We start from the raw sequence: 21,973 nt of genomic DNA, 5'->3' as shown, positions 1-21,973 counted from the left end.
AGATTAAGTCTCCTTTTTCTACAAGTTACAAAGAAAGAACTAAATTATGTGTTTTTTACTTTTCTTTTTCCAAACTACATTATGCCCACAACACCTAAGTACATTAAGCCTAAAAGCCCTTCAATAAATATATGTTGGTTGATTAGAATTTACCATGTCAGTGAACTTCACACAGCTGTCCTAAGTGGAAACTTTCATTTCTGCTTCTGAAACATTAGGAAAGATTCTGCTGAAAGGACCCTTGATGAAGAGACAGTAAAAAAGACTTGCAAAGTGGAGGTGGATTGAAGGCTTTCTCATTCTGCACTCTTAACTTTTCAAAAGAATACTGTCACTAAAACTCAAAATGATTTTTTTAAGTCATTGGTGGAAAATGTTACCATGTATATGAAGTGTAATAATAAAGTAATATAAGAAATATTTATTCAAAGAAGTGTTCAAGAAAGCAGTCTCCTTAAGAACCTAGACACTAAGGTCCTCTCCTTGACCAAACTCTAGCCAGGTTCTTCTGAGACCTCTTCTCAACAGGGCCTCAGCTTTAGCATATAGAGACTAACATAGTTTACAACAGCTCAAAGCCGCATCCTTGGAATGAGCCCAACTTCCCTTAAAGTGCCTATGTGAAAAAACTCAAGGCTGCCCAAAAAATGTAGTGTTAGTTCCAGCTAACAAATGAAGATAGAGTCCCTATCTTCTAGTCTTTGTGGAAGGACTGGAGACTAAATTTGATAAGCAGCAGTTAACGAAAGCAGAGGGATTTCACTTGCCTAACAGCTGCTTCTCAATTTTTGTAATCTTTCATTTCCCTGACTTTACTGGTCCCCTACTCATGCCCCCACCCCCATTCTCTCATTCTCCTTTTAAAACATGAGATCACCTATGTACAAATCGAAGTTGATTTGAACATTTCCCTATTGCAACAGTATATCATTGATTAAAACTTAAATGTTGACAGGTGTCCAGCTTTGTATTCACACTGGACTTTTCCCCAGTGAAATACTAAATTACTGATAAAAGTTAAAATTTTACAAGTGTATGGCTTTTTTTGTCTATGACAACGCTGAAGTCAATAATTCTGCTATGTCTCCAGGTTTTTTTTCTTCATTGGAACTACCTTAAGAAATTAATTTGCATATGCTGTTACTTCCAAACATCTCATTTCTTTCTTATTCTAAATAGTGTAAATGATATTTATTCTGTCCTAGGCAAGATAGGAAATTTAGAGGTAATATGAGAAAAGATAAACATATTTGATTATATAAAACATAAACATTTTCAGATGACCAGAGATAAAATTTTAAAAGTTTAAAAAAACAATGAATATTTGCCACTAAAATGACAGACAAGATGGTGGTTTATATCACAAACATACAAAGAACTCTACAAATGGATAAGAAGACGTAAACAACTCAATATAAATACAGACAAAGTACATAATTAGGTAAATCACAAAAGGGAAAGCAAGTGCCATTGGTCAAAAAGACAAGATGAAGAAATTCTCAACTCCAGTAGTAGTTTAAATGAATGTAACTGCCAACAAGGAGATACCAGTTTTCATCAATCATATTGGGGGAAACTAATAAGAATAACAACATCTTAATGCAGAAAAAAAGGTGGAGTAGACATCGATCTCAGGTACTGACTTTGTTGGTGGGGGTGTGAATGACTAAAACCTTTTAACAACAATTATTTATTAAGATACATAAAAAGATAATATTGGGTTAGCCAAAAAGTTCATTTGGGTTTTTCCGTAAGATGGTATGGAAAAAAACTGAATGAACTTTTTGGCTAGCCCAATATTTAATTTATAAATCCCATGTTTGGAAATCTACAGGGATAAAATAATTAGTCATAAAGGTATATGTACCAGGATGCTTACTGCAACATTGTTTGTAGTGGTGGGGGAGGAACAGGTATAAAATACTAGAAGACATAAGGGAGACATTCACTGGAACACAAAAATATTGGGGAATTAAACACCAATATCACATCAATGGACAGATCTCCAGACAGAAAATCAATATAGAAACACTGTTCTTAAGCAACACAGTAAACCGGTTTGACTTAATAGATATATAAACAAAATTGCATTCAAAACAGCAGAATACACATTCTTTTCAAGTACACCAGGAACATTCTCCAGGATAGATCACATGATAGTCCACAAAATAAGTCTCAGTAAAGTTTAAAAGATTGAAATCATGTCAAACATCTTTTGCAACCACAACACTATGAGACTAGAAATCAACTACAAGAAACAAAAAAGTGCAAAGAACACAGTACAAACATGTGGAGGCCAAACAATATGCTACTGAACAACCAATGTGTCACTGAAGAAATCAAAGAGGAAATCAAGAAATACCTGAAGACAAATGAGAAAACAAAAATGCAATGACCCAAAAGATATGGGACCCAGCAAAAGCCATTGTCAGAGGGTAAGCCACATTACCCCCTGGTAACTGTAAGTTTGTTTTCTGCATCTGTGACTCTATTTCTGTTTCGTAGATAAGTTCATTTGTACCCTTTTCTTAGATTCCACATATAAGTGATATCATATGATATTTGTCTTTCTCTGACTTACTTCACTCAGTATGGCAATCTCTAGGTCCATCCATGTTTCTGCAAATGGCATTATTCCATTCTTTTTTATGGCTGAGTAATATTCCATTGTATATATGTACCATATCTTCTTCATTCATTCCTCTGTTGATGGATGTTTAGCTTGGAAGCATTTTAAGTGCCCATCAATAGATGAATGGATAGAGAAGTATATAAATATACATACATATAGATATATATATTTACTATATATAATGAATATATAAAATAAATATATAGAAAGAAATATATTAGATATATATAAAATTATATATTAGATATTCCTTCCTATATATTACGTAGCAAGGAATATATTATACATAATATATATAAAGGAATATTACTGAGCCAGAAAAAAGAATGTAATCATGACATTTGTGACATCATGGAGGGATCCAGAGGGTATTATACTAACTGAAATAAATCAGACAGTGAAAGATAAACACTGTGCGATTTCACATATATGTGGAATCTAAAAAACAAAACAAATGAACACACATAACAAAACAGAATCATAGTTACAGAGAATGAACAGGTAATTGTCAGAGGAGAGAAGGTCATGGGAAGGAGTGAAATAGGTGAGGGAGATTAAAAGTTATAAAAACAAACAAAAAATAGGTGAAACCTGAATGTATGTCAATGAATGCCATTTATCACTTAATTCAATTTGCCACTGAAAAAATTGTGGCATATTCTGTGGACTCTTTGCTGCTTTTAAAATAACAATTAATTAGATCCATATTAGTTGAACTGGAGAATATCTATGATGCAAGTTTAAGCGAGAAAAGAAAGCTGCAAGTAATATCCATGGTGTAACCACATTTTTAAAAATAACAAAACCCCAAAGTACTTACAGAGATGTGCATCTGTATGCGTGCAAAGTAAGATGTGGAAGCTTACAAACTCATGGGGGGAGGATAAGGTGATTATTAATCATTTCTTTATTTATCTACATTGTTTCACTTGTGACAGTGAGCATGTGTTACTTTTCTGAAAATAAAATAAGGTCCTTTAAGAAAAAGTAAAAAAATAAGAGAAATCTCCCAAGGAAGAACATAGAAAATGGACCAGTGTGGCTAACGGGGGCCAAAAATAAAATGGGGCAGGCAGTCATGACAGACCTGGGGTTCAGTCACATACTCTGTGTTCGTAGAAAAACCACGAACAAAAACTTTAAAGACTTTTATTCTGCTAAGGGTCCTACGTAGAAAAGCCCCAATCAAGAAGCTCCAATGACAGCCAATCATTGATCATGATGGGAGGACTTGTAGTCAGTCTGCAAGGACCATCCAATCCCCTTACAAGTCTCCCATCTATGGCTTCTGAGGGTTTCACTTTTAAAAATCCCTCACCCCTTTCCCCCACTGAGAACACAATTTCAGTTTCAGCTGAGGGCTGTGTATCCCCAGTTTGCAAACCTTGTGAACAATAAAACTGTCTTTTTGCTTCAAGATAACCCTGATTCTTTTCTGGATGTTATTTCTAATTTAGGACAACACAGTTGTAACTTTAATACTTTATTAAAGTTTTTAATATAGCTTTAAAATATATATAATATATAATAAAATAATAAAGTTTTAACAAACTTTTCAAAGCTTAAAAAAATACTTCTGCTGTATCCATTGGAAGGAATTTTATTTGGAACAAGATAAAGGAATGAAGTATTTTCTTTTAATTTTGGTTGCGTTGGGTCTTCGTTGTTGCACGCGGGCTTTTTTAGTTGCATCGAGCGAGGGCTACTCTTCGTTGGGTGAGCACGCTTCTCATTGCAGTGGCTTCCCTTGTTCCGGAGCACGGGCTCTAGGCGTGCGGGCTTCAGTAGTTGTGGCTCGCGGGCTCTAGAGCACAGGCTCAGAAGTTGTGGCGCATGGGCTCAGTAGTTGTGGCACATGGGCTTAGTTGCTCCGCGGTATGTGGGATCTTCTTGGATCAGGGCTCGAATCCGTGTCCCCTGCATTGGCAGGCGGATTCTTAACCACTGCGCCACCAGGGAAGCCGAGGAATGAAGAATTGATACATGCTATAACATAGATGAACCATAAAAGCATAATGCTAAGTGAAATAAGCCTGTCACAAAGGACTGCGTATTTTATGTTTCTGTTTATACTGATGAAATAATATTATTTTTAAGGCAGGACAAGAAAAATTTTAAACATAAAATTCTCTCTCTGCCTGTTTGGGCTACTACCCTTGTTGCACTGTACATCTGTATGATATATTAATCAGATCTCTTTAGCAGATGTAGGAATGCCTGCTCAACCATAAAAACAATTTTTTCCTGGTGCCAGCAAGGTAGCTTCTTAGGATATAACATTTACTTTTTAATCTTGTAAGGGGTCACCAATTACCCACTTCTTGCCTTATACAAGGAGGTCTGAACTACGTAGACTGTCAATACATCATTTGATATATAACCTTTTGTCTCCAAAATGTATATAACTGTGCTTTAACTTCTAATGGGCAAAACAGTCCTCAGGGCTTTCTGAAAGACTGTCTTCTATTGGCTCGAATAAAATTATTTCCTTCTTAGATTGACTACTAATAACTTTTCATAGACATTTGCATAGCATAGCCAGCAGGATATCAGAGATACCCATCAGAGGACGCCTGGAGACTACCTGAACTGGTTGTTGTTCAGTACCAGCTCAGGTCCTTTGAGTTCCACTGGCTTCTCAGTACTTTTCAGGTGTTCCTGTAAGTTCTCCTGATACCCAGATCTTATTGTTTTAGGTGATGGTCCTACAAATTTTATTCAAGCTGATTTTACTTAAGACTTGGAGTCTTAAAGAGCACTGGTACATTTCTTAGGGACTTAGGGGGATCTGGGTGGGAGGCTCAGGGAAACCCGGATAGGTGGCCAGGTTTTTGTTAAATTTGGCTTAATTGAAAAACAAGTAGATATATGGTCTGAACAAATGGCTAGTGAAATGAGAGGCTGAATTATTCCACTCCGAAGAAAAGGGACATTTGCTCGTTCTGGCCACAAGGTGTCCTCAGGCAACTGAGAACTTAGTGGAAATGTCTGAGGATTAATCCTTGTGACATGGAGCAGTCTCACAGGAAATCCCAGTACTGTTAAGTCATTTCTGCTCTTCCTGAGACACATGATGTAAAGACTGATCATCTAGTACTCTGAGCACCCAAAGCAGTTTTAGACTATCAGAGGGAAGAACAGAGACATGTAAAAGAGTCAAACCAATCCAAGGTTAACTCTCTGAGGAGCTAGACTCAGAAGCAGCATATATTCGATACACCACACTGTTCTCAGAAAGTTGTTGAATTAGGCTACCAAATTAATAATGGGAAATTGTTCCTCAAAGGCCAAACAGCTCCCTGACAGATAGGCACCTATGGGAACCCCAGCTGGGCTTACGTATTACACTTATGGAACTGATACCTGCAAGAGCTAACTTAGTTGGGAACTGTGGAAAGTCACGCCCTGAAAATGACCAAGATGGGGCTCTTTCTGACATTCCCAAACTGGCTTTGCATATGCAGTTATATAATGCCAGCTTGATAAACATATTTTCAGAATTCAGACCCTAAGGGAACAAGATCTTCTAGGAGGGACTTGCTTTTCTCTCCCTATGCCTTGAGATGTAAGTGTTCTACCAGGACTCTCAGGAACTCTTACCTTACTCTTATCTAAACCATCTCCAATTCCTGAGAGTGAGAGGAAAAAAGGTGGAAAAGAGGCTTTTTTAAACTCATGCAGATAAACTTAACTTACTCCAATTGTTATTTACAAACTAGTGAGTTTATATTGTAATACCTGATTCATGACTAGACTTGAAAATGAAGCTATGAGATCTTTGGTTGTGTCTGTCTATACGTGTGTACGTTATAGATATGACATATCTTTACGTTCGGATGGCTTTACCAAAATTAAATGCCAATTAATGTAAATTAGCTCTATTTAATTGGCTTAAATAAAACTAAGTTCTTATGTAAATACTCAGAAATATAAAAGAAACTAACCCAAATGAATTTCAGGTTCACTGGAAAATATTCAATGTTAAATTAATATTTGATATCAAAATTAGTTTAATTTTTTTGGTTTAACTGATACAGATGTGTCTGTGGAACCATCAACATTAAGTACTAGGTTTACTAGAAGTCAAATAAGATCTTACAATCTCTGTTAAAAAATTTGTCAGCAAGAAAAAGAACGTGATTTGATGAGACCAAGTTTCTTTGTCAATTGCATTGTAATTAGATCTTTAACCATACCTTTTAAAGTCTTTTTGTTTTTGTTTTTTTTTGCAGTACGCGGGCCTCTCACTGTTGTGGCCTCTCCCGTTGCGGAGCACAGGCTCCGGACGCGCAGGCCCAGCAGCCATGGCTCACGGGCCCAGCTGCTCCGTGGCATGTGGGATCTTCCCGGACCGGGGCACGAACCCATGTCCCCTGCATCGGCAGGCGGACTCTCAATCACTGCGCCACCAGGGAAGCCCTAAAGTCTTTTTACCATTTATGGACAGCTATTGTTGTACTCTGATGTTTTTGAAAAAAAATCCTTCATCTTCAAGAATATTCATAGAAAGAAACTTTTGACAAGTACAGGTTTCTGATATCGTTCAAATCATACCACCAATCTGGGTAAGAAGTTAAAGAGTTCTAATGGAAAACAAAATGGCTTCATAAACTGTTAACAGATGATCAAGATCAACAAGGATTAGCTACATAGGACTGAGTGAACTGATGAATATGGTTATAATTTTTATGGCTTTTTGTCTGAAATATTTTTGGCTTTTAATCTTTGTTTTCCAGTTTTAAGGAAATGTTTCCTCTTAAGCTAATAATGACTTAGAGCAACTTGGTAAGTTGTACGTTTTTAAGCAGAATTGAAATATTTATCCTTTCTCTCAACTTAATTACTTCAGAATTTGGAAACGCTTAGTGAATATTCTTATTTTTAGGCAATATAGTTATTTGTATAAGTTCAAGAAGAATCTGTTCTCCTTATAACAGGACATAATGGGAAACATTGGTTATATTAACATGGCTTTGACTGGAATGTTGTATTACAGAATATGATAGAATCAGATATGACCAAATAACTTTAAAGAACTAAGGTGAACTTTATGGAGCTATAAAGCCCCTTGGAAAACAGCCTGGTACCCTGCTTTCAGTGTTCTCAGCAGCCTTACCAGGTAAATAAAGAAGTCCACCTGCTGGCTGGTGCAGGAATCTCAGGATATTTTGGGGACTTTGAGAAGAGAGGAATTCACCCAAATCTATAGATACGACAGGCAGAATCTGATAGCAAGCCCTTGATGTGGCTTGCCCACCCTTGACAGGCCTTTTAAAAGTTTAACCTGAGATTCCTTATGAAAACTTCCAGCAAAGCCAATTTAAAGAGCCTATATAATCAATTACACTTATGTAAATAATTAAGATAAGTTTATTGAAGCCAGGCTTATTTTACAAATAAATTAGTCTTAATTTGGCTATATTTGGTGGCAATGAGGATAATTTTAGAGAGAAAAATTACTTGTGGATATTCAATTCTAGCGTTGTTCGTGTCTTTGGGGTTTTATATTTACTACCTAGGACTCACTTCCTGAAGGGCTCCTCATTACTATGTTATATTATTGTAAAGTTTAATTAACTTTTTAAAGGACATTCTAAGTTTCTTTCTGAAGCTTATCCCAGTAGTCTGTCTTTGGGCAAAGATCAGTTGTCCCATGACCTGCAACCAGGCAGATTATGCATACTGGGAAAGACATTATTTAAAGGTCCATCTCCAACCTAGATAGAAAGACCCTTACCAGGTACACTTGACTAGCTCATACACAGTAAAACTAAAGGAAATTGACTTTTGGATCCTTATGTCCCACTTTAGAAGGGTCCTGCACTGGGCTGGTCTATAGAGAAGACTGCTGACCTCAACTCACTTTAAAACAGTGCTCAAATAGAAGAGAAACTACACCCACACTAGGACAAGAAGACAATGACATCAGAAGTAGACAGCTATCTTGAGATGCTGGACCTGACTTATATGATTATTTATAGTGTTTTATTGATTTCGTGGACTTTTGCATATATCAATTTTTTCTATCATGGGCACAAAACCTAAGTAGGGTTTAAAATTAATTCAATTGTTGGCTTTACAGTGAGTAATCTACAACAGATTCTTCCGGGTGTACCTTGGTGGATTTCTTCTCTCCAAGGCTCTAACTGGATGGTCCTTAGAAATTTTATTTTAGAAGAAAGATACGCTAGGACTGTGCCAGCTACCACTGATATCACTAAGTGGGACCCTCTTATTCAGCCAATGAATGACATTTGTTCAGAACCTGGCTATAAATACTCCTTTTCACTAGATATTAAATATATTACTTAGGGCTTCCCTGATGACACAGTGGCTGGGGGTCCGCCTGCCAATGCAGAGGACACGAGGTCGAGCCCTGGTCCGGGAAGATCCCACGTGCCGCGGAGCAGCTAAGCCCGTGCACCACAACTACTGAACCCGCGTGCCACAACTACTGAGGCCTGGGTGCCTGGAGCCTATGCTCCGCAGCGGGAGAGGCCACCACAATGAGAAGCCCGCATACCGCAAAGAAGAGTAGCCCTCGCTCACCGCAACTAGAGAAAGCCCGTGCGCAGCAACGAAGACCCAATGCAGCCAAAAATATAATAAAAATAATTAATTTAAAAAAGAGATAATGGATATAAATATATATATATATATATATATATATATATATATAATTTAGCTCCTACCAGGATCCAATGGATTTATTGAACAATTTTATGGCCTTGCCTCTCCCCAGGTTGGTTAGGAAGATGCACAATTGGTTTTACTCATGCGCAAGGTCATCTACAGGTAGCCTTTGAAACTGTCCCTGCCAATCTGCCTTTAATGTGAACACACTGGGATCAATCAGTCTTGCATTGGTATGATCGTTTGGTCACAATATTTATTGCTTCACTTGGAATAGAAGTTGTCATTATTCACAGAGACTTTAACAAAATTCACCCAGCAATCCTTAAATGATAGTAACCAAGCCATTAGCTTGCTCAATTCAGAAGTTTCCATGATGAGAAAAGAGGTCCTATAAAATCACATGGCCTGGGCCTCCCTGGTGGTGCAGTGGTTGGGAGTCCGCCTGCCGATGCAGGGGACACAGGTTCGTGCCCCTGGTCCGGGAAGATCCCACATGCTGCGGAGTGGCTGGGCCCGTGAGCCATGGTCGCTGAGCCTGCGCGTCCGGAGCCTGTGCTTCGCAACGGGAGAGGCCACAACAGTGAGAGGCCCGCATACAGCAAAAAAAAAAAAAAAAAAAATTAATGATCAAAAGAGGGAATTGATGAAATAAAACTATTTTAAGGGAGGACAAAAAACATTTAAACATAAAACTTTCTCTCTGCTCATTTGGGCCAATACTCCTTTTTAGTGTGCACTGTGCTTCTACAATTATACATAAACCAGATCTCCTTAAAAGACACAGGAATGCTTGCTTGATGGTAAAGAGCAATTCTTCCTGGCACCAGAAAGGTAATTCCTTAGGCTATAACATGAGGGATGAGACATAACATGAGGGATGAGGCAGCATTGAACATGGGGCTGTTTTATTTCTTTTCCTTCTCAATTAAAGAGGGTTTTCATTTCCAGCTCAAGTGTATTTTATTTTATTTTATTTATTGCTATTATTTTTTGGCTGCAGCACACAGCTTGCAGGATCTTAGTTCCCCGACCAGGGATTGAACACAGCCTGGGCAGTGAAAGTGCCGAGTCCTAACCACTGGACCGCCAGGGAATCCCCATATTCCTTTCTTAATCCTTAATCAAGATGACTCACTACTTGCCTTGTACATGCAGATCTGGACTATGTAAACTGTCAATACATCATTTGATATATAACTCTTTGTCTTCAAAATGTATATAACTGTGTATTCTCTTTTATTTATTTATTTTTTAAGTACAAACATCCCAGCAACAGCACATGGTGAGCTGTTGCTAAGGGCATAGGTCTTTATTGGAGGAGGGGTACAGGCAGGGCATGAGGAAGGTTCCCCCATTCTAAGAGGATGGGAACAGTCCTGGCTGCCCCACAGTGGGTTGTGTGGTGGGGGGAGGTCTCTGGCCAGGCCACAGTCCACATGGGAAGACACCAATCAGTCCCAAAGTCATGGGAATGCCACACAAGCCTGGCTGTGGGCCCAGGCACTACACAGGAGCCCAAGGCAGGTCCCCTGGGCTAAACTATACAGGATGTTAAACTATACAGGATGAGGCTGTACATGAGTTAATTACAAAAGAGCTATACTTACAAAAATCTGTACACACATTTGAAAAACTCACAAAATTGTCATCTATGTATCACAAGTTGCTAAATGAAAATAACTTAAAATGGAATAAAATTATACATTTCTTTTCTCAATTCTTTTCAAAAGGATTAATATTTTTAAAGCACATATACTACTTTCCTTAGCAAATTCCACAAAGAGACTGAGCAGCCCAGCTCTCCTTGAGCCCCAGAGGACTTGAGCTATGAATGGGCCTGGCCAGGGGACACTGCCCAGAGTCAGGGAAGGGGAGTCAAGCCCACAGTGCAGAGCAGAATGCTGAAACACAAAAAAGGAGGAAGTTGTCTCTGGCTACAGCTCTGGCATTAAATAAAAGAGGCAAACAGGATGGAAACATGCAGCCCTGTCAGCCAGGTTGGGGCAGAGTAGGGGAACAGGCGGCCTTGAAGCCTGGCTCCAAGAAAGGTGGGAACCAGGCCTGGGCATGTACCTTGATGGGAGAAAGTTGTGTTTCAACCAGTTGGGTGTGCCTACTGGGCCTGGCAGGGAGCGCATGCATGAAAGAAACAGGGAAGGGCAGGTGGGCCACCTTGGCCACAGCCAGCTCATCCAGTAACTAAAGTGGATGTAGTACAAAAGTTGCAACCAAGTACTATGGACACGCTACCTGCTTGCCTTAAGGGTCATGTGGCAATGTTGGGCCAAAGGCAGGACCTTGTCCTTGTCCTGGGTGCCTGGGTCCTCAGCCACAGAAAGAGCCTCAAGTTTTCCCAAGGTGTGTGGGTCAGGGGAGACAGAACAGTCTCCCCTTACATGTTAGCCGAGAGCTCCTGGGTCCAGGTATCAAGGCTCAGAGTTTGTGCTTCTCTTTGTAGTCTGTGCCCCCTGTTGGCACCAGCAGGCTAAGAATGGACAGAGGAATATCTGGGCCTCTCACCCCATGGCAGAGCACCCAGCCTGAGCTCCAGCTCAAAATATCACAACAGCCCTTCCACACTGACAAGGTGTCCAAGAAAACCCACAGGGTGGCCTGCCGAATAGGATGCGATGCACAGTTCCATGGGGCAGAGGGGCATGGGTGGTAATGATCCTAGTGAAGCTCCGTGGCCCTCAGGTCTGCATCAGGCCTGGGAGGGCCATAAATGATCACGGAGGCAATGTGGTTGTTCTGCATGACCTCAAAGATCATCCGCTGAAGACCAAAGCAGAATGTGGAGCCAAATGGGTTGGTGTTGTCTGGGGAGCAGGACCTGTGCAGAGCAACAGGCTTCTCCACAGGATGGCCCAGAAGCTCTTGGATGTTGTCCCCCTTGCTGTAGGTCATGCACGTTTCTGTCTGACCATCTGTGTTTTCTCTCTTTACAGTTAGTGGATTCTTGAACTCACAGTGGTGATAAATGTTAAAATTATAATGTCCAGGGTAACTGGTGTATAGGACAAAGTTCTTCACTTTGAGTGTATTCGCGTCAAAGAGGATGTCCACTCCAAGAGTGAAGTAGTTAAAAAAGTAGTCATCGCACTTGGATGGAACTTGCTTATCAGGAGAAGGAGAATAAATCTTCATTTTGTCTTCTGACTTGTAGAAGACCTTGTGTGGAGAGGTAAGCATGCTAAGAACATCTTGGCAGGAACTGCCAAAATACACTAAGAATTCAAATACCCACATCTTGGCATCTGTTAATAGGCTGGGTCCGCAACCTGCGGCAAGTAGGCGAAGTCATAAACCTGAGGGTCCAGTTCCATCTCAAAGAACATCTATACTCTCAGCACACACATTGCCCAGGAAACAGCTCGGGGCATCATGGGAACCTTGGTATCCTGTAGGCCGTTTCCACTGTAGATGTGCATTCGTTTCACAATTGCTTCGTGTGTTGTCTGGAGAGAAGCCAGACCATGGGCAAAACTGGGTTCGCACTTGGGAGCCTCGGTCCATGAATCTAGCTGAAAAGAGAAAGACAGTCCTCTGAAGTTGAGGTGGAAGAGCTGCTCAGTGGAGTTGTACACTCCAGGATGGGTTGCATCGAAAGACTGGTCAATCTGCTCAATGGTGGGAGCTATGGCTTGAGAATTGAAATGCACACCACAATATTTAACTTTACTTTAGTCAAGTCATATATTTCAATCACCTTAAGTCTCTGATAGTTTCATCCCATCCTGAGCCAGGTTAAAGATGAGGTGATGGCTTAGAGGAGACCAGTGCACATTCCCATTGCTCGTTTCCCAGAGAACACTGAGGCACCACCTCCACACCCAGCACTGGTTTGGTTCGCTGATCCGGCGGCCTCCCTGCCGCAGCGCAGACAGACCGGAGCTCACCTGACTGGCAGCAGCCTCGGGAGGCCCTGTGCATTAACTTCTAATGGGCAGAAAAGTCCTCAGAGCTTTCTGAAAGATTGTCTCCCGGGCTATAATCCTCAGGTTGGCTCAAATAAAATTCTCTATTGCTTTCTTAGATTGACTATTAATCAAATTTTTCGTGGACAATATAATGTCCAGAATAGACAAATCTATAGAGACAGAAGATTAGTGGGTTGTGGCGGGGGGTGGAATGGGGAATAGGAAGTGACTTCTAATTGGTAAGAGTTTCATTTTTTCGGCGGTGAATGTTCTAACATTGATTATAGAGATGGTTGCACATCTCTGTGATTACCCTAAAAAAAAAAACACTGGGGCTTCCCTGGTGGCGCAGTGGTAGAGAGTCCGCCTCCCGATGTAGGGAACACGGGTTCGTGCCCCGGCTCGGGAAGATCCCACATGCCGCGCAGCGGCTGGGCCCGTGAGCCATGGCCGCTGAGCCTGCGCGTCCGGAGCCTGTGCTCCGCAACGGGAGAGGCCACAACAGTGAGAGGCCCGTGTACTGAAAAAACAAAACAAAAACACTGAACTGTGCATTCTATCTTTATACATTTTTTTCCTTTTTTTTTTTTTTTTTTTTTTTTGGCTGCCAGCTTGGGGGATTTCAATTCCGCGACCAGGGGTTGACCCCAGGCTGTGGTAATGAAAGCCCAGAATCCTAACCATTAGGTAACCAGGGAACTCCCAAACTGTACATTTTAAATGGAAGAAATGTATGTTATGTGAATTACATCTCAAAACGTTGTTTAAAAATACTATCCACTATTAACATTTGTCTTATTCATCCCCAAAAGACTAATATTTGATATCTTTGAATAAAATCCCAAGAATGTGCACCAGATTCTAAAGACAATTCTAAAAATGGTTATCCAAAAGTATCGAAGTCTAAAGGAACTAGTCCAAAGAAAACACCACATTTTGGGGCATGTACATTTCCCAATGTTTAAAAACTTTTACATAACTTATAAAATGCAATACAAAACACATAATGAGTATACTGAAGTACATTTCAGAGCCCTAATTTTTCTGCTTCCCTGGAAGAGGGCTGAAATTTGTATATATTCTGAGTCAGTTGGTTTTAGAATTCTTGGGACCTATTTGCATTAAATAACTATTTCTTAAATATTTTTCAGTATACATTGAATATACCAAGGAAATTCAAATATAAAGAAAAATTCCGCTAAGATCTAGAAATACATTCCAGGCTCTCAAAAATTTGGTTAATATCAAGAAGACATTCTTTTTTTTTTTTTAACATCTTTATTGGAGTATAATTGCTTTACAATGGTGTGTACTTTCTGCTTTATAATAAAGTGAATCAGCTATACATATACATATATCCCCATATCTCTTCCCTCTTGCTTCTCCCTCCCTCCCGCCCTCCCTATCCCACCCCTCTAGGTGGTCACAAAAAAGCACCGAGCTGATCTCCCTGTGCTATTCGGCTGCTTCCCACTAGCTATCGGTTTTACATTTGGTAGTGTATATATGAAGAAGACAAATTCTTAATGAAACTTTTTGTTTTTTGGCCGCGCTGTGTGGCTTGCGGGTTTTATTTCCCTGATCAGGGATGAAACCCAAGCCCCCTGCAGTGGAAGCGCCGAGTCCCGCCACTGCACCTCCAGGGAAGTCTCTTGAAACTCTTTTAAGCTAAAAATAAAAAAATTTTTAATGAGATTTTTTCCGTACAGAAAAAGCAGGAACATCCATTCAACTGTATCGGAATGAAAGAAAAGAAATCATTTCTTATATGAAAAGTAACAGATTATATGGACTCTCAATAAACTTTTATTTTTAAATAAATAAACAAATCTTCCGGGAATACACGTTTGCTTGTACGTCAACCTAAAGCATTTCAGCAAGACCGAACACCGTGAGCGCCGCTGGTGTAGTGGTATCATGCAAGATTCCCATTCTTGCGACCCGGGTTCGATTCCCGGGCGGCGCATCTAACTTTTTTCCTTGCCTTAAATAATTTTTATAATCTTTCTTCTTCTGGAAACACAATTTTTCATTTCCATGAAGATTTATATTTCACTTTAAATTACTGTTGACACATTCGAATGTGGAGTGGAATTCAAAAAAGTTTCCTCAAGTCATGAACTAGTTAACCTTTACGCCTGCGCAGTCTGAGACATTCCCCGAGCGTCGCTGGAAGAGCGGCTGCGCAACGAGTGAATATAAGGACTGAGGTGCAGCCTGGCGGCCAGGAGGTTGAAAGTGCAAGATTCTTCTGCGCCTGCGCGGCCCGGGTCACTTCGCTGGCCGCTTCAAGGCTCCCGGCTGGCCGCCATCTTGTGTTGGGGCTTCATTGTTCGCGCTGGGCCGGGTGGTTTAGTGTAATTGCCGCCGAAGCAGGGGGCGGAGTAACCTCCGGTCGGCCGAGAAACCCAGCTATTTCACAGACATAGCAGCTCAAAAGATTTGTGAGGTAGTAAAGGGTAGAGAGCTGGACCCGGAGGCGCCGCCGCGACAGCAGCAGCCATGGAGGACGAAATGCCTAAGACTCTGTGAGTCTGGGGCAGCGATGAGGGGGGCGGGATGGTGTTGGTCCCGGAGCGAAGCTTCGGCTCTGCGCCGCTCCCCACCCTATTGTTCCCCGCGGACGCCGCGATATCATGGTTCCTCTCCCTAGCGCTCACCGGGATGCCTAGGGACCGAGACCCGGGCTGTGAGGGGACGAGATGGACGGAGACGGGGCTCAGCCCTCTAAATTAGTCCCTGCCGCGTAACTACCCCACAGCGTCGCGTTTGGCTTCGTCCCGGGCGCTCTGTGGTCTTAGGCGTGGAGAAAAGATTTTCATTCAAACCTGTTTTTAGAACTCGGCTAGCCTTTTTGTTCTACGCTTTTCTTCTCTCCCCCCATCCCCCTCCCCCGCGTCTCGATTAACCTCTTTTGATTTTTACAGCCGTCTCCCATTCATTTTACTTTGATTTTCTCTAGAAACTCTTCCTTTCATTGTCTTTCGTTGATAAGAATTTTTGGCTTGAAAATGCTTATACTGATTTTCAGGGACTTAAACTTTATTCTCGCAGTTGCCAACTGGAAAAAAGCCAAATGTTTTTTCTTGAACTTCTCTGTGGCTTTCCTTCCGTGGCACCCCCTCCCCTGATCAAAAAGCCCCAAATCGGACCCCTTAAGGATCTTGAAACTGCTTTTTAAAAATGGAACTCTCCCCCGGAGGTATATATTAACTGAGGGGAAGTGAATATAATGCATTTTTATCGTCGCTTGCTACTTTTCTGATTGACATGTCGTTGAAGCAAAGGGGAGTTTTTAATGAAGCACCAATTGATACGTACCTTAACATATTTAGTCACCTCTGAGAATTTTTAGACTTAGTGTTAAGTGATCTTAGTTTGGGATCTTTTCTTTGTCGTGTTGCTCTCCCCGCCCCCTCTCCTTTGTTGTTTTCGAAATATTATCCGCTGAGGTGATCCTGCCTTTGTTGCTTTTCTCGAAAAGAAGAAAAAGCCCGATGAGTTTTTGACGTAGCTTTTTTGTTTTTATTCTTAGAATACTGGCAGTTTGAGAACTCAAGGCAATAAAAATACGCTCAGGTTTCTTTTTGCAACTCTCTGGATATCACAGTTGTTATGAAGTACAACGTAATCAATTATTTTTTTCGCCAACAAAATAGTTTACGTTTTGTAATCTATATGAGAAATATAGTTACACTTGTTTTCTTAATGAATAGGTAAACTTTTTTGATAGTTTGTCTCATAATCTGTTAGTTACGTTATGTGTCTTTTTAATAGGATGCAGCAATTAGCCCATGACTTTTGAAAGATTATATCTGTAGATGAATACTCCCTAAAACATCATTAGCCCCATAGAGTTTATGGAAACCTTTTTTCCCTCTTGCCTCTTCGCTAGAAGTATGATAGCCAGCAGCATATTGGATTAAGAACGGCTCATCTTTTATAATGTCTTTAAGATTCTTATTTTGAAGTTTTTAATTTCAGAAACTGCCAAAAATAATCTGAGAATTTAACCTATTTAGTACGTTGATTTGGGAATATCAAATAATGAAGACAACTTAAGCTTTCCTAGGCCAGTCTACAAAAGCAAGCAGTACTAGCTTGGGGACAGGGGACCAACCATTGCAGGAGAATTAATGAAGTTTTATTTATTATTTAATTTATTATTTATTTATTGAATACTTATCGTTTGCTGTGTGTTCTCTGTTAAGTGCTTTATGAGCTTGTGTAATCCTCATCAGAATTCTGCAGTAAATGGGTCCATTTTACAGCTGAGGAAAAGCTAAGCTTAGAATTAAAGTAACTCATCCCAAGTCATATACCCTTTTGTTCATCATCCTGCAACTCTACTGTCCTCAACTCTTGACACTTACATTTATGACTAATTTTGCCTTGTATGCTTTACTAGAACACCCCATCCAAGAATCTTTTCCCCAAAGTAGTCCATGCTTTAACATTTCCTATTATCCCCTCCCTCGCTTCTGCCTTTCTCAACCAAAACTCCCATTCTTCCAGTCAGACCAATCTTGATTAAATATGAGTAGGTGCTCATCCCTGATTTTTCCCAGCAATGTTTTTTATTTTTAATATAAAATGTTTGTTTGAATAACCTTGGGAGTCAGAGGCTTTTAATATGTTCTTAGCAATGTCTGGTCCATGGTAAGTGATCAATAAATTTGTTTTAAAAACTGGTACAGTTTCAAGCAGTGAATCAAGATTTTACTCATTCTTGAGGGTAAGATACAGTCTGAATTTCAGTATTGCCTGTGTACCTGAATGGCTCAGAGGAAGTGCCTTCCTTTGCCACAAACGAGTGTTCAGCAGTGCCTTGTTAGAGACTGTTCAATTTCTTGTCAGCAGTACTTTGGAAATGTACAGTTGACCCTTGGGCAATGCAAGTGTTAGGAGCTCCAGCCCTCAAGCAGTCAAAACTCCATGTATAACTTTTACAGTCAGACCTCAGCTTCGGTGGATTCAACCAAGTGTGGATCATGTAGTACATATTTAGTGAAAAAATTCCATGTGTATAAGTGGATCCACACAGTTCAAACACATGTTGTTCAAGGGTCAACCGTATTGTGAGAAGTGGTTTGATTCTGGAAATGTTTTGAAAACAGAGCTGTGGGAATTGCCGGTGGTTTGGATGTTGAATGTGAGAGTGAAGTCAGCAGTAACTTTAATTTGCAAACGCATAATTATCAACCATCTAGAATGTTAGTTTGTTGTAAAATATAATTTAAAACGAGAACTGTCCTGAGAGCATGGATATCTTATTAATAAGTCTTCTGGGCGTAGTGTTAGATACTTTTGTTCAGACTGGTTTATGTACAGTTGGCCCTCTGTATCCACTGAAGTGGAACCCTCAGATATGGTGGGCCAGTTGTAAGAAACCTGAGCATCCATGGGTTTTGGTAACCATGGGAGGGGGCAGGTCCAGGAAACAATCCCCTGGGAGTACCAAGAGATGGCTGGCTGCATATGGTCTGTTCTCCAAGGGAAGGAGGTGCTAGCTGATAAAATAAGAGGGTTTCAGCTATCACGCAACAGAGTGTCCTTTGTGAAGAGTAGACAGTTGTTAAATAATAGTAAGGTTATGATGCTGGTATATAGTATTTGTATTATGTACAACAAGCATTTACTGTCATACATAATTTCTTTTTTTAAATTGAATATAGTTGATGTACAATATTTTATAAGTTACAGGTGTACAGTGTAGTGATTCACAATTCTTAAAGGTTATACTCCATTTATAGTTATTTTATAAATTATTGACTGTATTCCCTGTAACGTGTAATATACTCTTGTCATAATTTCGTAATTAGTAGGAGACATATACCTTTCCCCCCTGAACTAGAGTGACTCAGGCAAAATGGGTTAATTCCCTAGCAAATTGCAAATGTTCAAAAGTAATTCTGAGAGAGTACAGTTATCTCTTTGACAAATATTTATAGAGCACTTAAATATTCCAGGCAGGGTTCTAGATAGTAGATATATAGTATGAATGAAAAAAAAAATCTCTATTCTTATGAAATTTATCATTAGATTAAAACGTATTCATGTTTTTCACTCAGATTTTCAGAGGCCTCATATCAAAGTCTGCATTTTTATAAGATTGTGGCTCATAACAAACCCAATACAGCATTCTGCCTTGTAAATTTTTCTTTGTAGCTTAAATTTTCTAGACCTGTACTAATCAAAATGAATATTTAAAATGTTTTGGATTCCAATGTTATAACTGTTTGAACTTAATATCAGCTTTAAAAGTATATATTAAATTGACATGAAATCCTATCCCAGAACTGTCAAGTTTTCACTAGCATTGATGACTTTTTCCATTGAATTTTCTCAGGAGGCTTTTTTTTTTTTAGATTTATTTATTTTTTACTGTACACAGGATCTTTGTTGTAGCATGTAGATTTCTTAGTTGCGGATGCACGTGGGATCTAGTTTCTCGACCAGGGATTGAACCTGGGGTGCCTGCACTGGGAGCATGGAGTCTTACCCACTGGACCACCAAGGAAGTCCCTCAGGAAGCTTTTTATTTTGAAAAATTTAAAACCTATGGAAAAGTAGCAAAAATAGTATGTTGTAGACTTTGATAACTTTCATGTGGCTTTACCAATTGCTAATAGTTAGCCAAATTTGCTGAACCATTTGAGAAGACATCATGACACTTAGGGGCTAAATACGTCTAAGAATAGGGGCATTCTCTTATGTAACGGCAATATAATTTTCATATTAAGGAGGCTACACTGAGTCAGCATTGTTAACTAATACAGAGTTTATGCTCATATTTTATCCAGTTGCCCAAGGAGGATGTTTACTTTCCAGTTCTGCACAAGATTGGTACATGTTCTCAGAGGTGATATAATAAATATCAACATGGGATACTTCAGTCTATGCTGTTAACAAAAAGTTCATGGAACACATAGAAAGGGATATTTTAACATTCTTGAATAAAAAGCATCTTGAAAAATTAAAACTACATAAATGTAAGAAATTTACATTTTTGTTTAGTAGTCCAGTTGACATTGTGACAGGGGATTTGGCTTACAACTGCTCCAGTATCAATTTTTGTATCACTCAGTATTTTCTTAAACGCAAGCTGCAAAAAAATTCAGGCATAAAAGGAATTTGTTTAAAAAGATATTGGACACTCCCAGAATTTGCAGGAAGGTTATGGAACCTGGCTTAGAAAATGTTCAGGAAAGAGAGACAACTAACTGTCAGGCCTACAGTCCTAATCAAGCCACAGATCATCCCAGAAAGGATACTACTGCCACACCTACTGAGGACCTGATACTACAGCTTCCACTTTCACTGGGCATGGGACTCTGCGGCTGTTTGCCACCAAAGTGGATTCTCTTCAGTCTCTGCTTCTTTCACCCCTATCTTTGTCTTCTGTGTTCAGGACTGGTATCTGTAATTGAGCTAGCCCAGATCACATGCAAGGGAGACTATATAACCATATTTAGCCTTTTCATCTTCTGAAGAGGAGTCAGGCTTTGCCACAGGGTGAGGATTTCTCTAAAAACAGGAAGATATTTAGCAGCCTAAAAAAAAAATCTGTTACACAGGTAACTTAAATCCATGCTGTTAAGAGGAAATCCTTTCACTTCAGAAACAGAATAGTATGTGACAAAGTATGGGACAACTAAAGAAACATTTTTATATAAAAATGGGAATGAACTACAAGTATATATGTTACTTGTAGTTTATTGTATTGGTGTCGAAGGTTGAGAGCAAGTTGTTGTGTAACTTCCTCTGAAGAGACTTTCTCAAACAGCTGTGTGTAGAGTTAATTGATAAAGCCTCCTGGAACATATAGTATACAGCAGGCCACATTAAATAAACAAATATAAAGGCAATACAGACCTTAGTGCTTTTTAAAGTATGTTTTATTATTATTATTAGCTATCTTCAAACTACGTAAATCACTTAGAAAATATTTCTGAGAAAATCTTAAAGTTTTGCAAAGAGTAAATGATAGACTCCGGGTTCCCTAAATACTGTTCAGCTTGTCACTGGATTATCTACCTTTAGCAAAGCAGATGTTAGAATTAAATTTTCAGAAGAGCCATTTTTTTCATTTAGACATATGCAATCCTTAGGATTTCTTATAGGCACAAGAGTCGGGTAAGAATAGATACAGAAGAGTTGCAGAGATAGTACAGAGTTCTCGTTTGACTTTCACCCAGCTTCTCTTAATGTTAACATCTTACTTATATAACCATGATGTAATTATCACAACTAAGAAATTAACATTGGTACAGTACTGTTAACTACAAATTTTATTACCATTTCCCCATGCCACTAATGTCCTTTTTCTATTCCAGGATCTAATCCAAGATACCACATTGTGTTCAGTTGTCATGTCTCTATCCTGTAATATGTAAGGAGATATCTTTCATTACTGTGGCACTTTTGAAGGGTACTGTTTCTCCACTGTACAATGACTACTGTTTTTCTCGACATACTCTGTCAGTTAGAATTGAGTCACTAAGGTAGCCGACCCTCAAGTAGAGGGAAATTAAGCTTCACTTCAGAGAGGGAGGTGTATCAAAGAATTCTTGTCAGTAGCGATTATTACTAAGGTGTTTTAATGGTGATTTCTCTCATTTCTTCTACATTTATTAATTAGAATTCTGTAAGAAAAAGCTCTTGCCCCCCCACACCTTAATCTAGAATTCAGTCAAGGATTATTCATTGTATTAGGTTGTCAGTCTTTTAAGTCCCTCTTAATCAAACACAGTCTTTTTTAGGACAATAATCTTCTGAAGATAAT

At 39.5% G+C, this 21,973-nt stretch overlaps 1 protein-coding gene and 1 pseudogene across 8 annotated transcripts in view; one reads left to right on the top strand and one right to left on the bottom strand.

Annotated features, from left to right (window-relative positions):
* Positions 1-11,941: 11,941 nt before the first annotated feature.
* On the bottom strand, positions 11,942-15,120 carry LOC309969620 (phagosome assembly factor 1-like; annotated as a pseudogene). The gene is made up of 2 exons: positions 15,072-15,120; positions 11,942-13,193 (listed from the first exon to the last, which is right to left on the bottom strand). The product of its transcript is annotated as a phagosome assembly factor 1-like (transcript).
* Positions 15,121-15,465: 345 nt separating this feature from the next.
* The window catches only part of TIA1 (TIA1 cytotoxic granule associated RNA binding protein), a 28,970-nt gene continuing 22,462 nt past the window's right edge, over positions 15,466-21,973 (top strand). For all 7 annotated transcript variants that reach the window (XR_014326658.1, XM_082852001.1, XM_082852000.1 and 4 more), the window contains exon 1: positions 15,466-15,716. Coding sequence is in view for 6 of the 7 variants with exons in the window: in XM_082852001.1 (XP_082708127.1) it covers positions 15,691-15,716 (26 nt within the window). In the remaining variant the exon portion in view is untranslated. The remainder of the gene's footprint in view (positions 15,717-21,973) is intronic.

The sequence above is a fragment of the Leucopleurus acutus genome (assembly GCF_964270905.1).
Source record: "Leucopleurus acutus genome assembly, chromosome: 12".
Taxonomy (NCBI): domain Eukaryota; kingdom Metazoa; phylum Chordata; class Mammalia; order Artiodactyla; family Delphinidae; genus Leucopleurus; species Leucopleurus acutus.
Note: the sequence above shows the minus strand (reverse complement) of the source record. Positions and strands in the feature narration are given on the sequence as shown.